Source organism: Aythya ferina (assembly GCF_964211825.1).
Source record: "Aythya ferina genome assembly, chromosome: Z".
Taxonomy (NCBI): domain Eukaryota; kingdom Metazoa; phylum Chordata; class Aves; order Anseriformes; family Anatidae; genus Aythya; species Aythya ferina.
Window position 1 is genome coordinate 74,671,243 of NC_140299.1, and position 16,341 is coordinate 74,687,583.

Sequence of the window (16,341 nt, forward strand, 5' to 3'; positions counted from 1 at the left end):
TAACCGCTAGGGAGCAGCCTTGAAATCTCCTCTAAGAGTCAGCAGTACTTAATGGAAGAAGTGAAACCTGAGTCAGTATTACAAGAAATCCCCTTGTCTGTCTTGTTTCATTTCTGACCAGCGTGGAAAACCCCAGCGTCACTAGTTTCTTATTACAGGCTTACTTTAAGCTGTCTGGTGCAGGGATGAGGCTGGGAATTTGAGCACCCCCCAAGCAGAGGGGGTATTTCCATGAGCAACCATCACCCTGCTTGTTATGTCCAGTGGGTAAAAAAAGACTGCTGGAAATGAAAGGCTTGGTTAAGGGTCAGATATCCCGTTTTATTATTTCATTCTTGAAATAGTAAGTAACTTCTTGGTTGTCCACCCATCCCCAGGGATACAGACCCATCACAGGCTGCTCAGTCTGACAGACAAGCTTTGTTGAAGCAAACAGCCCTTTCCACTCCATGCCCCTGAAGAATGATGTTAAGAATGGGTTTTGGGGATCCACATTTTAGATGAGAGCTGTTATCTTCAATCAGACCCATCCTACCTGAGTAGAGGGCCCATCCATTTCCACGCTGTGACAGCAACCCTGCAGCAGTGTGCTGCTGTCTGCATCAGCAGTGCCATGGTTCCTTTTTCACAAATAGGGAAGCCAAGGTAGAAACATGCCTTGCCCATAGGAAAACACGGGTTTGTTGGTTTGCATCCACAAGAAATTACCCTTACGCAACCATTTTCTCTGTGTATGTGTATGAATTACACTAAAAACTGGGATTCAGAGCCTCATTTCGACTGCTTTTCACAGAAGAGCAAGTTTCTCCCGTAAGTTTCACCTAAAAATGTGGTGAAAGTGAGTAAGAGGGTGGCAGAGAGAAATCCTACCTGTGCCAACAGTGTCAGAAAGGCTGGCAAATGGCACAGCCAGGGGAAGGCTGTGGTTGGGAGACAGGGCCTTGTGAGGCCTGAGGGCTCTGAGATCCACCACAGACATCCCCACGCGCCTGAGCAGAGCTGGGCTCCAGCGCAGACCTCCTCTGCCAGCTCAGGCTGTGGTAGACATGTTGCTGGGTTCATTTTCTTCTGGCAGATTTCCATCCAGATAAGTGCTGTTCTCAGGCAGTAGGTATGTTCAGCGTAAAAGCATCATAACACACCATGATCACAGGCGCTTTTGACTTTTTTTCTACTTTTGCCTACTGTCTGATCCTCTCAGACACTGCTGGTGGTCCTTGCCCAAATCCACGCTGAGCAATAATGGACCTGTGCTCTCAATTGAAGGCAACAGGGTCACATTTGTGGGATACCAGCAAAAACTGCAGCCCCCAAGTCACACTTATATGTGGTAACAGAGGGTATCATCCTCCTCCTCCTCCAGGGGAAGGCACTCACCTGTAAAGTTGTGTTTTTTCCCCTCTGTTAAAGAAATTCTTTATGTTCTGTGAAAAATATTCCATGACCTCAGTCCTGGTGGCAGCTGCCCCCAGTGTATGACTTCAGGGATCTATTAGGAATTTTTATTTATCTTTATTTCTTCCCCTATTTTCACCTCTGAGCTGCTGCTATACCCCAGTTGAGTGTCTGAAAGACATCTCCTAGCACCTCTGTGCAAAATAAAAGACCTGGAAGAGCTGGGGATGGGTCAGCTCCATCCTAGCCTGCAGACTCCCAAGGAGCAAGAGGGGTTTTGAAGAAGATGACTTAACCACCCCTCAGAGATGATGAGTGTCCAAGCATTTTCTGCAACCTGAGGAAGGATGGGCTGTGCATGCTCTGCTGGTCTGCTGCAAAAGTAGGAAGTTGTGACAGGATAGTAGTGGGAACAAGGGCCTGAGCCACCAGTAAGTAACCGACTGGTACCAAGGACCAGCATACATGTTAACTAGGGTACAAAGGAGATGAGAAGAATCAGACTTTGTCCAGATAAAAATGACTGTTTTACAGAGGCTGTTGGCATTCTTAAGATATCTACACAGCACAGAAAACTTTTCGACAGAAAGTACTTCAGCAAGATTGCTCATTTTAGAAAACGAGTCTGTGCTGATGTCAGGGGATAGCTCAAATATCTACAAAAATACTACCCCTGTAATGTGGAGCCTCATTACCACTCCAGGTGAAAGGTGGTCTTTGACCTTGAACACCAACCGAGCAACATGAATATGCAAACACAAACAAGCAAACAGAAAAAAAAAATGCACACTGCTTTAAGATCCTTTCACTTCATGTACAATCTCCACTAGGGAAGACATAAGAAAGCAAATGACAAATGAGCTGGGCTAGTAGGCTGCTAAGGCACTCCTGGAGATGTCCTGTCCAGAGGATGAGCACGCCAGAGAATCCTTGCAGAAGGGAATGATGAACTTTTCCTTCTCCATACTGGTGTTCATGAAACAGCAAGGAATCAGCATCTTCCATGATCTCACAGGCTGCACTTCTGCTCAGGCATTTCTCAAAATTCTCCTTTTAAAAAGGGGATCATGCACATGTATGACTCCTATTCCTACTCTTTGCACCTATAATTGGCATTATTAAGTTTGCAACGGCCACAAATATAAAAAATATCTTGCTCCAGAGTTTTTGCTTCTCCTCCCACTCTACAAAAAGTCTCTCCAGGCTGAGGTTGAACCTGAGAAATTTCCTTTAGTGTAGGTATTTATTGGTGAAAAAAGAGAGTGGAAAATTGTTTTCAGGCTGAAATGGCTCCTCTGACAGAGGCTTACACTCCACAGCTGTTACTCAGGAGAAGAAAGCCAGACAGACAGCATGCCCAGCATTCCTCACCATGTGAAGGGAAGAGTTACCCTGACATTAAAAGATCCATGATCACTCGCATTCATAAACTGCAGTTTCCCTCTGGGCTTTTGCCTTCCTGAAAGCCTTCCATTCAGCTCATAAACTGGGAATGACAGAAGATGGCTAATTAGTGGGGAGCTCTCCCAGGTTGATGTGCAGATGGGGCTGAGCTCCTACACAGGAGACCAAGGAGTGCAGCGCTGCCTTGTGCCTCATGCAGCAATGCTTTGGTCATAAACATCAAAGAGGGAAACGTGGCAGCTTCATGACAGCTTCCTCCAGGCATGGCTTCTCATGCTAGGGATTTCCCCCTCCCTTGTCATGAGACAGCAAACATTCTCTCCGACTAAAAAGCCTCCACTGAGCCCAGCCCCCTCACATAACGATTTTTACAACTCAAAGATAAACTTCCTTTGCTGAATAGGATTATGACACGTACACGCTAAAATGCAAATTTTTCATAGTCCAAGTAATTCTAATAAAAAGGATGTGGTCATTACATCATCATATGCAGACTGGAACCCCTCGTGTTGCACACTCACCACCCTGTTCTAACGAGCTATCAAACAGCCCAGCTGATTGCCCGGGAGGGACGATGAACCACCTGCATTAGGTAGAAGAAAACCACTGGAGTGCTATGCAGCTGCTCACCCTTTCCATGTTCCACCTTAAAGCAAAACAACGCAGGAACTCTTCAAATTGAAATACAGTTTCACAAATATTTTGGGATCCACAGTGTCTCTACTTTTAGCCAGGCATTTTTTTATTGTTATTTTTTTTGGCCAGTCCCGGGTTTCATTGTGCAGATGTAACTTCTGGGGAAAGGAGTTCACATAGGTTCTTCCCTTCACCACTCTGACATGACTCTGCAGAAGATCTTGTCCTGTGTACGCATTACACATAGACATCATTCTGCTAAACGGCTCTGTGTCTTGCTCCAGTGCTCTGAGATGAGTTAAAAGGCAGCTTTGAAACAGCCTTAAAGGATACTTGTTACCAGTAAAAAGGTTTATTGCTGGGGTCCCTGTGGGCTTGTGCTGAGTGGCTGTCAGATGCCAAGTGTGGTCTCACCATTTCCCTGAAGTTGTATGTCAGGGTGGCAAAACAGCCTGTTTGCTACCTAAAGTAATTAGCAGTTATTTCACACAAACACCCACGTGAATCGTGTTAATCTTCCACACTCAGTCAAAATAGCAGTTCAGTTCACTGCAGTCAATTTTTGCTGGGTTGTGTTTCTCTTGCTGCACAGTGGCAGTTCCAGGCAGGGAAGAGTGGAAGGAGCAGTAAGTAACCAGGGAGCACCACAAGTCCTAGCAAAGCTGCTCTACCCACGCCCCACCAAACAGCAACCTGGGGGATAGGTCATTTCTAATCAACTTAGTTGATTAGAAAACCTCCTCAAAAGATTTCTGGTGAGTTTACGCCTCCCCACTCAAGGGTTAATAACAGATTTGACAAGTTTAGACTTGACTCCCTAGTTTCTCTCTGCCAAGGCACCCTGAAGATGCTAATTCTCTGGCAAAGGCAATTTGAAGACAGAAGTGCCTCCGTTCCTTCAATTATTATTTTTTTTTCCACAACAAACTAGACGTTCAGATTACAGCATCATACATTCTCTAGAGCATATTCCTCATTATACCCATCTATACCATACTTTTCAGTTCTGTAAATCACCTCTGTAACTGTCAGGAGTGAAGTATTACAGACAGATTTTGTTGCCTCTACTGAATCTCCTTTTGCTGCTATTATTGTAAATACTGAAAAGGTGCTGTAAAATATTAAAACAGAAGTTGCTGCAATCTTCCATGGGTTTCCGTGGTATTCCTTCTAATTATTTTCGAGGATACCTGCAAGCTTTACTTGCAACACAGCCGGCTAACAGGACAGCAAGGACAAGGTGAGCTGAAGGTACTCACCCTGCATTGCCAAGGATGTTGAGCTAGTTTACAGCAGGTGAGAGCTCTTCTGAGGCACATCCACTGTTTAAAAAGCAGTGGAAGTTGAAGATTTAAGAAAGTCTTAGACAACGCTCTTTTTTGTTCTTTTGATCCATGACATCATTGCACACATTTATCTTTTTCCTAGAAATTATTTCTTTGCCTTGTCACCAGCTGCAAACTGCAGTAATTTGAGTCATTGGCAAATACATCCCAATTTTCTTTCCTGAACATACGGCAGTTGGACATTTAAAGAAAACTGTCTGGAATGATTCATTACAAATATAAGTTTATATTCTCATTAAAATGTAATTTACAAAGAGCATTTTAACATCAGAGAAAAAGTAAATGCCTTGTTGTGTAGAGAAATAAGAACTACCAGGAGTCTACTGTTTTCCCAGATGCTCTGTTAAAACAAGCATTAGTGTCAGCAGCCCTTCCAAAATCACTTGTGAAGAAAACGCAACCAACCATTATCGGCCTCATTTCAAGCACTCGAGCTACAGAACAACTGCTGTTTTGAGTTCTCTTGAGCTACAGAAAACTGCTGTTTTTCAAAGTGGTCACGAGCACACCTTTACAGAACGAGGACTTCTACTAGCTGAGGACCATGGTGCCATGTCTCTTACACCTTGTCAGATATTGCTCAAAACACACAATTTTTGGAGACTCCTTATCAAAAAAATTTGTTCTACAGGAGTAATAATCCAAAGAATTTATCACTCCAAAGAATTTATCAACATCTGCTACGTTTGTGTTTTTTTTTTTTTTGGCAAGAAACGGGTTAAAATCATCTTCACAGAAAAAACAAAAACAAGTATTAGCTATTTATATGCTGCGTAACACTCCCAAATTCAAACTCAAATTGGGTAATGGACTCAATCCAGACCTTTTTGAAGTCTTCAGTGGCTTTCAAAAGAAAAGAATCATCCTGCACAAGTTTTGGAAGCATTACTGAGGCAGTCAATGATTAATGGAAATAAGGACGAAATTTAAGCACTCTGGGTAAAATTAATGCTTCTTCACAATGACCGTGGTTAATAAAAACTTCTAAGTGCTTGCAAAGCATATGTAAATCTATACTCATAAAAATCACTACACAGAAATGAGCTTGGCATGTGTTTCTGTTTTTTTTTTTTTTCTTTTTTTCTTTTTTTTTTTTTTTCAGTTTTTATGATATATTAAGAAGTCATGAGTGTTTAATTTTTATTTTTGAAAGGGGGAAGGGAGAGAGATTTACACTGTAACTGCTGTGAATGCAAGCCACCATAAGGAACCAGAAGCTGATGAGGCAGAAGAGGACTTCTACTGAATTTATTAAACACTTTGTTTGTGACATCTGTTTAATCCAGTGATGAATGACATCAAATGAAATGTATGGCACTGCAAAGCTCTGGAGATCTTTTAACCATATAACGTTCTCTACGAAAGCCAAGGAATACCTGACAATAGACAGCAAAACACACAAAAAGAAACCCAATGCAAAATCTGTAATCTCAACAATCTTAGCACTTTCTTAGTGACTTGCAAGAAAACCGAAAGTCTGTTCAAACAGGCCTTGTATGCTCATCTTTCAAATAGCCACATAGGTGCAGTAAATGCTGCAATCCTTCCTGATGAGGATCCCATTTCATTCTGGGTGGTTTGAGCAGCACAGCAATAAACTTGCCATGCTACAACATGGCAGGGGATGAACACTGTGCATCATTTTCTAATAATGATCAGTAAGGTACATAAGTTACTTCTGCACTAGGAGTCCTCACAGACAGACAAAAAGCTGAGTTGTCACAAGTCCTCCTCCTGGCTTGAATACCGCAGTTTCCAGGCAGATGAAATCATGACAACCCTCCCACCCCCTGCAAAGCAAATGTTGTATTCAAACAAAAGTGGCTTAAAACCAAATCTGAACTGACTTACTGTCACGTTTTGTTTTCCCTCAGATGCTTTCGGTGCTTACCTGGTGCAGTTTTGTAAGACACTGTTCTGGTGGGCAGGGCTGGTGCACTCTTCATAACAGGGCTTGGTGCCACCTGCAGACCTTGCCGCTGCCTCTTCAGCTCCTCTTCTCGCTGCTGGGCAGCTCTGATCTCTTCTTCTATCATTGACAAAGTCCGCTGCTTCCTCGACCGTAACTTGAAAGGGCCCACGGTCACTTCAGGCTCTTGTGTGGCAAGGATGGAGGCAGTGCTCCTCAGCTCAGCTGCCTCTGAATACTTGCTGAAGTAGCTGACTTCGTGCCTGTTTTCCTCCACAAGGAATGGCTGGGTGGCAGAGTACACAGGTGACTGCTGCAAACTCTTCCCTTCCCTGAGTCCTGAGTCTTCCTCTTTTGAGGTCTTTGGTATGGTGTCCCTTTTTTCTTGAACAGGTGAAGATACCTGGGGTGGCTCAAACATCAGGTTCTGCTGCTCCCTGGGGGCTGGAGCTAGCCTGGTGGCAGCTGCCTGCTCTTTGACAGAGATCTCCTGCTCTGCTGGGATCTTTTCTTCCTTACAGTTTGCCTTATCTGCTTGCTCAGCTATGGCTTGTTGGATGGCATTTTGAACAAGCAGGCCAGCATGGTACTCCAGCTGGTCATCAATCACCATGGAGTCTGCCAAAGTGGAGGACAGCGAGTCGCATCCCGGGTCACTGAAAGATTTGGAGATGCCTTCGTCCCTGCACTCTGCCGGAGTGTCGGCCTGTGGGGTCTGTGGCAGGGAGAAATCAGCCAGAGAGCTTTCCTGCAGGGCGCTCATGGTCTCGTTGGAGGCACCACTGTCACTGATGTTGTCCATGCTGAAGTCATTGGAAAGGGTCTCCAAAACGGTGGTATCCTGAGACCTTACAGACAGGTCATCCAAACCAGAGTCGAGCTCCTCTGGAGGTGAAGAGGCGCTGGCTGACTTTGGGAGCTGGTCTAGCACGCCCTGCCCGTCATCCTTCACCACTGTGAAGACTGCTCTTGCACTCATGAACTCTCCATCCTCTGCCCACAGTTTTGAGGCCTGTCCAGCTCTGGTGCTATCACTACATGGTGACTCTCTCATGGGGTCAGCAGTGTTACTCTGAGTATTTGTGTCATCCTCTGAAGCACAGGAGACCTTCTGTGCTTTGACAACAGTGACATCACTACCCTCAAGTTGTCCTGTTTGCCCGTACATAGAAACGGGTCTTGTCACAGTGGACAGCGGCCTGTCTACAGGTGAAGGATTGAGGCTTTTGTAGAAAGGTTTGATGGAGAACATCTTGGGTGTTCCTGACCGCCTTGGTGGGACCTGACCCTGAGAAGGACCTGAATGCTCCATCAGCTGGAACTGCTTTCTGGCAGCTGAGAAATCAATTTGCTCTGTGACAATATCCTCTTTCTTGATATTCACTGGCTCTGGTGGCACAAAGGAGCAGCTGACCTGTTTGGGGGATGGTGGTGTTGCACCTTGCTGCTGTTGTCTCTCCTTGCGCTCTTTGTACTTCTTGTGGGACTCCAGGTGCTCTTCATCCAGTTGCTCCTCCAGGGTCTTCTCCTGGGGAGGATTCCACCATTTGGCGGCAATGTTGGGGTTTTTCTTGACAGCCTGGCTTTTAATGAGTTCCCTTCTTTCCTTTTCAAGTTCCATCATCTCTTCTGATGGTCTCACTTTGCGGACCTTGTACTTTTCCTTCTCATCCTCCTCTTCAAAGAGCTTAGAGGGTTTTTTGTCTTCGTGGAAAGCTCGTAGTTCAAACTTAGCCTCTTTCTTAAGGGTTGTAAAAGTTGCTTCTCCGTCCTTAGAAGATCTTCTAGAACTGTTTGAAGATGTGGGACTTCCTGGCACCTTCAGGCTCTCCCTAATGTCTTCCTTCAGCGAATGTCCATTAGAGTTCAGGTTCTCATCTGTTACGCTAGCTTCATGTGGTTCAACTACCAAGGGTGCCTGCTTGTCAGCTACATTTCCTTCCCCTTCATTGGGTACTGAGTCATTTGGGACATTAACAGATGCTCCTGAGCCATCCATAATGGTCACAGCACTTGGTTCAGGGGAGGATGTCCCATTAAAGGTATTATCTGTGGCAGAATCACAGCAGTTTGCCTCCAGCACCTCATCTAGATATCTGATCTCTTTAGCAACTTCACTGTCCAGAGATTCATGCCTGTCCTTAAGTCCATTGTGGCTGGCAGCAGGAGAAAAAAAGTGGGTTGGATTGTCTACAGGATTTGGTGAAGCCACTGTGGTGATGCTTTTATGTTCAGAAACTGGAACTTCAATTTCCATTTTTTCTTCCTTTGCAGCAAGCACAGTATCTGGCTCCAAGAAATTGGCACAGTTTTGGTCTCTGTTTTTTTTTAACCTGATGTCATCCTCCGGGTTTCGGGAAGATTTCTAAAATAAAAGAGAACAAAACTATGATGAAGTCCAAAAAAAGAAGCATTTTATTTTACACAGAGTAAACACCATCTGGAAAGAAAATCCTAGTGCTTTTTAAACTTGAGATTAAGGCAGCCCTTCTGAGAAATAGAAGGCAAAGCAAATCATTAATACTTACAAAAACCTCAAAGTTACCTTACCATAAACTGCACAAAAGACCAAAACAACAACAATCTATCATTTAAGTATCTCCCACATGGTTATCATCTTCACTTGGTCATCATTTCATGTCTGTGTTCAGGTCTGACACTAAAAATGAGCTTTGCATCTAGAATTTACTAATGACTTGACGGTTTAGATTCTTCAAAAGTTTACACAGGCAGCACACAGCTCCCATCATCCCTGGTATTTTAAAAATGCATTCCACACCTAAAGAAAATCTCAGAATGCTTCCACAGATGAAAAGTATCACTGCCCCCGTTTTTCAGAAACAGATGCTAGCATGCACAAAGAGTAGGCCACTCATCCCACACTAAAAAGGACGGGACAACACCAGGGGATGTTCATTTCTCAGTGGATTGATCCTGGTCATCAAACACTGGGCAAAATTATATGGTGCTGGAAAAAAAAAATGGGGTCTTTCTCCAGCCCACACAGAAACACTCATGCAACTGGACCTGGGAGACAGGAAGAGTTCTCAACTCCCACGGCATGGAGACCACCGTAGCACGCACAACAGGGACCAGAGTCATGGTCTGCTCCCTCCCACGGCTTTGATCTGCAATATAGATACACTGGACTCGCATTTCCCCAAGATGTCTTGCCTCTGCTCTCAAGGAGGGTGTTTTAAGAAACACGACTTCTGTTCTGGTATGGGTAGATTTTACCCATCAAGCAGCCCACTAAGCTTCCAGTGAACAAAGACTGAAAGAATTCTGCTTTATTATGATTAATTCTGATGTGTTAACACGTCAATGAATTACTCAATAATTCTTTACTGCTGAAAAGCAGACAAAGAAAATGCCAAAAGAAAATAAAAGGTCATTTCCAACATTGTTCTTCTGGGAGAAGTTAGTAACTTTGTGTCAGAACGCAGCATGATCTGAAAACAACCGAACACGGCACATTATTAACTTCGTCCAAAGCTTTAAAACAGAAGCTTGGTATCTGAGGTCTCTGGCTCCTTTTTCACACGTGTGTTTATGTAGTAGCACTGCTGAGGCATGGATTTGGGAAGCAAACAGCACCGATCAAGCCCCCTGAACACAGCAGCTCCCCAACAAGGGCACTCTTGTCTGCTGGTCACCCCTGCCCTTGCTATTAGTACACACTGAAGCAGAAAACAATCAGGAGCACAATGGCTCTTACCAGCCACCTGAACAATCACATTCCCTCTGGGTTTTTATGGGCAGTAAAACACACTTGGCACACCTTGAGGAATTTCAGCCAGGCAGAAAGAAGAGCTCTCCTTCCAAAAGCACTTTGAAAGAATTTTCTGTCTAATTATGCAATTGTACACAGTTGAAGATAATGCTGGCTTCAACCATTAGACATCTTCTTCTTAATTGTGCTTACACATTGGGAAAACAAACAAACAAACAAACAACTTGCTTTTGTCTACACATTTTACGTGGCATACATAACTGCTTCTACTTTCATTGCACTTTCTGTTGAACCTACAGATTCTCCAGCTAAAGTTTCTACCAGTGCCCTTCTTCAAACTTACTGCATTTTTTACCATTTATATATCTAACCAGGGTCAGTTTTTTATTCAGTCCTAATAAGGATACATTCAAGTAATCAGATTTTCTGCAAGCAGATACAGAACAACCAGCAGGAATGAAAGAATAAACTTTCTTTTAACCTGAAAACACAAGAATTGCTCTTGATTTGCTTGTGGAGCTCCTGGCACAACATGTCATGACACAACAGGCGCCTAAGTGACAGGACTAAGACTGCAATTCCTTTCTGATTTTGGGGTTTAAGTCTCCCCTGTCTGACTCTGGTGCCAAACAGAGGATATGCCACCAGGAGTGGCATGCACCAAGGGATGTAAGCTTCGGTGCAGGGCTGCTGGCTGTCCCCCTTCACACCAGCAATGAGTATACCATCGTGGCTCCTGCTAACGTTTGCTTCTAATCAGATGGATCAAAGCCACTTGTGACGCTGGCAACTGCATGCCCTCTGTGGCCACAATTGCACATCTTCAGCACAGGCAGGAAATGAGATAGAGACGCTCTGCAATGAAACACAGCTCCTGCAGAGCCCAGGCAGAGCTGGATACTCTGCTTCTGGTACCTGCTCACTGTGGAGCTAGGCAAACTCCTGGAGATGCCCCGGAGACCCCAGGCACTAATGCATGCCTACTCACTGACTGATGTACGAACCCTTTCAGGTCTCATCATGTGTGGGTATTCACGCTACCTTTAGGGAACCGAACCAAAGGCAGAATATTTTATCAGCTGCTTTCATAATGAGTAAGAGCTCGTCCTCTCATCATAACTGCAATCCATAGCTCACAATTAAGGCATATAGACGCAACTGTCTAATCAGGGCATGCAATTATGACAGTATGTCATTCTGAAAGTGCATGTGTCTGTGCAATTAGTGTGGCACATGTAATTATCCAGTAAGCCAGACAATTATGCAGTAAAACATATGAGGAAGCATTGCTACTCATGGGAAGGAGACTTTCTTTGACAGGGATTAATAACTGTGAGCAGGGAAGGACTCTCAGCAGGGGAGCAAACCAGGGAAGAATAGTGGAGGAAGGAAAAAAGTATAATTAAAAAAAGGCCCCAATTTTCCCTCCACACTTTCTTGCAAAATCTGGGGGCACTTTCAGGAGGTCACGACAAGGAGGGGATGCTCCAGACACACCTGTGAGAAGCAGAAGTCAATCCACCGTCAAAGAAGATGAAGAAGCAGCAGCAGCTGGGAAGATCATAAGGATGGATGCAGATGACAAAATGCAATTTTCCAGACTGAGCCTGGTCAGGAGAGCCAATGGGAAAGTGGCGCATATTGGGGTGAGAGAATGGTGGTGGGAGAAAGCTGGGAGGCTGCAGCCCCCCTGGGGCTGCTTGGCACACGGAGGAGAGCCTGACAGGGGGCTGCTGCTGCCCCACACCACCACCTTTGTATCTGCTGCCCAAGGGGAGGAGGCGTCTTGAAGCCCACACCATTGCAGATGGAGGGCCTGTCAGTGGGGAAAGGCCAGCATTCAGCCGTGCTGCAGCCAGCAACACCGCCTTCGCAGTGATTCCCATAGACTGCTCATCTAGCCCCTGTTTTTTCAGAAGTTACTGTTATATTTACACCCTCTCTGAATATGCTTTGATTTTCCTCTGTTTAAGTCAAGATGCAACAGGGTAATTAGTGCCATTTGTACAATGCTGCTGCACTTTAGTAAACTGCAGCTATTAGCAGCTTAGGGAATTATTAGCATACTTCCTTCTTGGCTGAATTCTTCATCTACAAAAGTGTAAGTGTTTGGGCATTTAGCTCTTTTAGGAGGAAAAAATTGTGGGTGGACTAGTAGCAAGACCCAGCAAATGTACTGCCAGTGCCTTCCTTTGTTTGATCCAAGAGAAAATGCATGTGATACCAAGTGGGAGGCAGTCCTTCTGAGCCACGTCCACATTCTTCCCAAGCAACATCATGGCAAAAAAAAAAAAAAAAAAAAAAAGGAAAAGACTAAAGATTAAATTAAAAACATTTCATAGATTAAAAAATCTAAAACACAGACTCCTCTTTGTGGGCTTCTACCAGTCACTCCAGCCAAGTTTTCACAACTGCTTTTGATACTGCTGGTCTCCTGGCAGCTTTAGCATTGGGGACTTCCCATTTCTTCAGGTTTCATATTCCTTTGGAAAGGTCCTGTTCTGCCTCTGCTTCTCCTCCCATTGTCTGATCACTGCACTGGTGCTTTGCTCAGCCCTTTCTATTCAGTTCTGGGAGCTAACCCTTGGGCTCACCGTGTCTTTAGGAGTTTTAGTAGGGAAGCATAACTCAGAAATACATCTGCATATGGTCGAGTTGCTAATTCACACCTCCCTGCTAATGTGAATCCTCTTCTACTGTCTTGGCCTGCTGTTCTGATCTCTCTTTGCAAGGGAGAAGGAATCAGACGATGGATTTGCTAGAGGGTCGACTCTGGCAAAACTTCAAGAGAGTGTCTGTTTCCATTCAGCTCATCCTTTTGAAGAACTGTCCACCATCTGCACTGCAGATGGACCCAGTCCCAGGCACTGAGAAGATGAAGAAGATGTCTGCACCTCAGTGCTCCCAGACAGTCACCCTGTGCTTCAAGAAACCTCCCAGCCAAGACAGGGTCTGACCAACTCTCCCTGACAGCAGCAAGTACTTTGTTGTTATCTGTGCAAGAACGGTATGACACGAGAGCTTTGCAGTTCTTAATGGGGAAGAGAAGCAAAAGCAACATCATATAACTGTAGGGGTGGAGTCAAGGTGCTGGTACTTCACCGCTTGTTCACTACCATGCAAATGGGTGCTGAGAAAGGTGCCCCCATCCCACCCTTTTCTAGATGGGAATCACAGCCCAAAGCATTGTGATGGCTCCTGCCTCTCGCCGACTGATGTGCCCTCTCCATGCATCCCACAGCGTCTCAGGGGGTGGCTGCCACTTGCTCTAGCACCTAAAACATGGTCACCCCTCGTTGCTGCAGGGACAGGACTGCAGGACTTGCAGACATCACTCTGCAAGTAGCAGAGCGCTTCTCAAGAGGCAGGCCCAACACTTAAAGGGATGCAGCTGATGATAGCAGACTCAAGGAGAGGAATGGGGATTGCCACTCACACTGCCTAGAAGAACTGTGTCTTTACATTAGAAAAACAAACAAACACATAAAAATTGTTGTCTTCCTGTTTTTGTGTGAAAATATCCTATTTTTCCATATGATACTTTTATACTTACTCCTCAAGGTTTTGAAAATACCATGGAAAACATTATCCCAAGCAAATTATGCTTTTTCACTAAATGAAATTGGATAAAATTCAAGTATCAGGAAAAAAAGCCCCAAATCCTTCTGCCAAATGTTGTTGAATTCAGAACTTGTCAGACACATGCTGGCACTACCTTGAATAGTTTGATTCATAATTTCACTTGCGCACAAAAGCAAAACCTGGCCTGTTCTTCTCACAGAGCGGTACAGGGTGTCCTCAATACAGGAAGGCAAACCATTTCTGATGACTAAAATTCATTAGTGTTCAGTGTCAAAAATGATGTGCTTTGTGAGCAGCTGGCTATGCTCTTCAGAGACTTGACTGAGGTAGCCAGGCAGTACAATGGGCAAATTTTCTTTATGAAAGCTGGTTCATCTTCTGAGCACTTCAGAAACCACAGAGCACAGCCTACAATCAATGTAACTTCACACTAATTTCCTCTAAAAAGCTGTGGGGGGTTCTTCTGGAATACAGAGAGCAATAAAGGATGTGGAGATACAGCTCCCAAACAAGTTACTACTTAGAGAGCTTGCTGTGTGAAATTTTCTGAGTGTTTTTCTGTATGTTATTTTTTTTTTGCTCTGTTTTAGAGAAGGAGTTGTGATTGCATTTGCTAAGAAAGCACGTGAAAAGCTTTGCAATATTCTTCTTCATTCCAGCTGAGCCATAGACTTCAGTGCGATGCACAATAGGACTCTTAAATCAAAGTCGAATTTTCTTTTGCTGGTGTAATAAATTAAGGATGAAGAAAAGTGTCTCAAAAAAAAAAAAAAGAAATATGAATACTTTAATGATGAGCATATGAGACATGGTAGGATATTTTAATGATGAACAAGTAATGAATGTCTCTAGAGCTCCAATATTTTCTGTGCCCTCAATGAAAAAACTGCTGATGCTTTTCCTGGGCAAGCCAGGAAAAGAAACCAACTTTGGAATAACCCTTATTACCTCCCTCTAACTCCAAGATATGTAAATTGGAAGCAGTTTTCACCAGGTAAGAAGCCACTTGATCCTTTAAGCCAATTATTTTCTCTTATTTCTTGAAAATACAGATCCAGTCTCTCTGTGAAGAATTTGCAGTCTTACTGACTGGATTTCAATTATTGCTACTGAGTCAAGAAAAACAGATATCCTCCATTCTGAAATTAAATGCTTGTTCAGCTGTTGGAAAACAAGCAAACAAAATGAAATCAAAAAGCCCATTACATTTTGTTAAACATTTTCATTCCTGCAAAGAATTGTAACTGCATGAAGCACCTGCAGGACAAAGTGATTTATATGGAAATTAATATTTAGGGACAAAAGGCTGTTAGCTGCTGAATTCACAGGAATATTATCTCCAGTAAAAAATAAACATCATGGAGGTCATTAAAGAATGATGGTTAAATAGCTGGCACTAGGTAAAATACCCAAGCTGTGCAGCCTTGGATGCTACAGTGTGTGTGGCTGGTTAGCCTCACTATGAAAGCCGTGTTCAGTTGTAAAGTGACCAAGACGCAAATCTGAAATTGCAGAAAGCTGTGATTAAACTTTCAATCAGAATTAGCAGCATCATTTGGTGCTGCCACACTCTATCACCCCATTTTCTACCACAATCCAGAGCACAGAATGCCCTGACGAGCTGGAGTTTCACACACTGGAAGGATGAGGAGCTCCCAGTGCCCAGGAGACTAACAGATGGGTGATAATTAGGTTTCAGGTACAAGAACTGTATTCAGAAGACCATTCTCTTGTTCTTTGCACCACTCTGGCTTTTTGTAACGTAGGTCAGCCTAAAAGCACACCTGAATTAGAGCAGCATGTGCATCAGCGCCAGACTCTAGGTCATTACATATTAACATAGCAATCAGCCATGATGCTGTAGATTGCTATTACTTTCTAACTTGGTTCCATGTTTTTCATAAGGATTACTTTTCCCTGGCTTTCTGTAAAATTTGTCTTTGTTCAAACAAGAATGAAAGGTTCCAACAGCTGGGGTGTTTGATTTGCAGAGTCTCCATTGCTGCCTAGGGAAGTACAACACTGTGGTGGAGGAAATGAAGAGCGCCGCATGCAACTAGCACACAAACAGCATTACACAATCAGAAAACTGTCTGCTGCATGTCAGGGAGTACAAGGTATGATACAGTCTCTAAGGAATAAAAGGAGGATTTCTTCTTCACAGCTGAGGTCTTTGACTAAGAGCTGTTACACTTCCAGAGTGTGCTTGGCCAGGCTGCCCTCACTGCTCACCGGCCTGAGCTTCGAGCTCATGGCTCTGTTGTCAGGAGTACTCTTTCATGCCCAGCCTCTGGTTTCATTTCAAAGGAAAGAGGGGAAAAAAAAAAAAGACAATT

At 44.0% G+C, this 16,341-nt stretch overlaps 1 protein-coding gene across 12 annotated transcripts in view; it reads right to left on the minus strand.

Moving 5' to 3' along the window:
- PALM2AKAP2 (PALM2 and AKAP2 fusion) overlaps positions 1–16,341 on the minus strand; it is a 262,326-nt gene that overhangs the window by 12,035 nt on the left and 233,950 nt on the right. For all 12 annotated transcript variants that reach the window (XM_084504519.1, XM_084504525.1, XM_084504523.1 and 9 more), the window contains one exon: positions 6,673–9,055. In XM_084504519.1, coding sequence (XP_084360645.1) covers positions 6,673–9,055 — 2,383 coding nt within the window. The remainder of the gene's footprint in view (positions 1–6,672; positions 9,056–16,341) is intronic.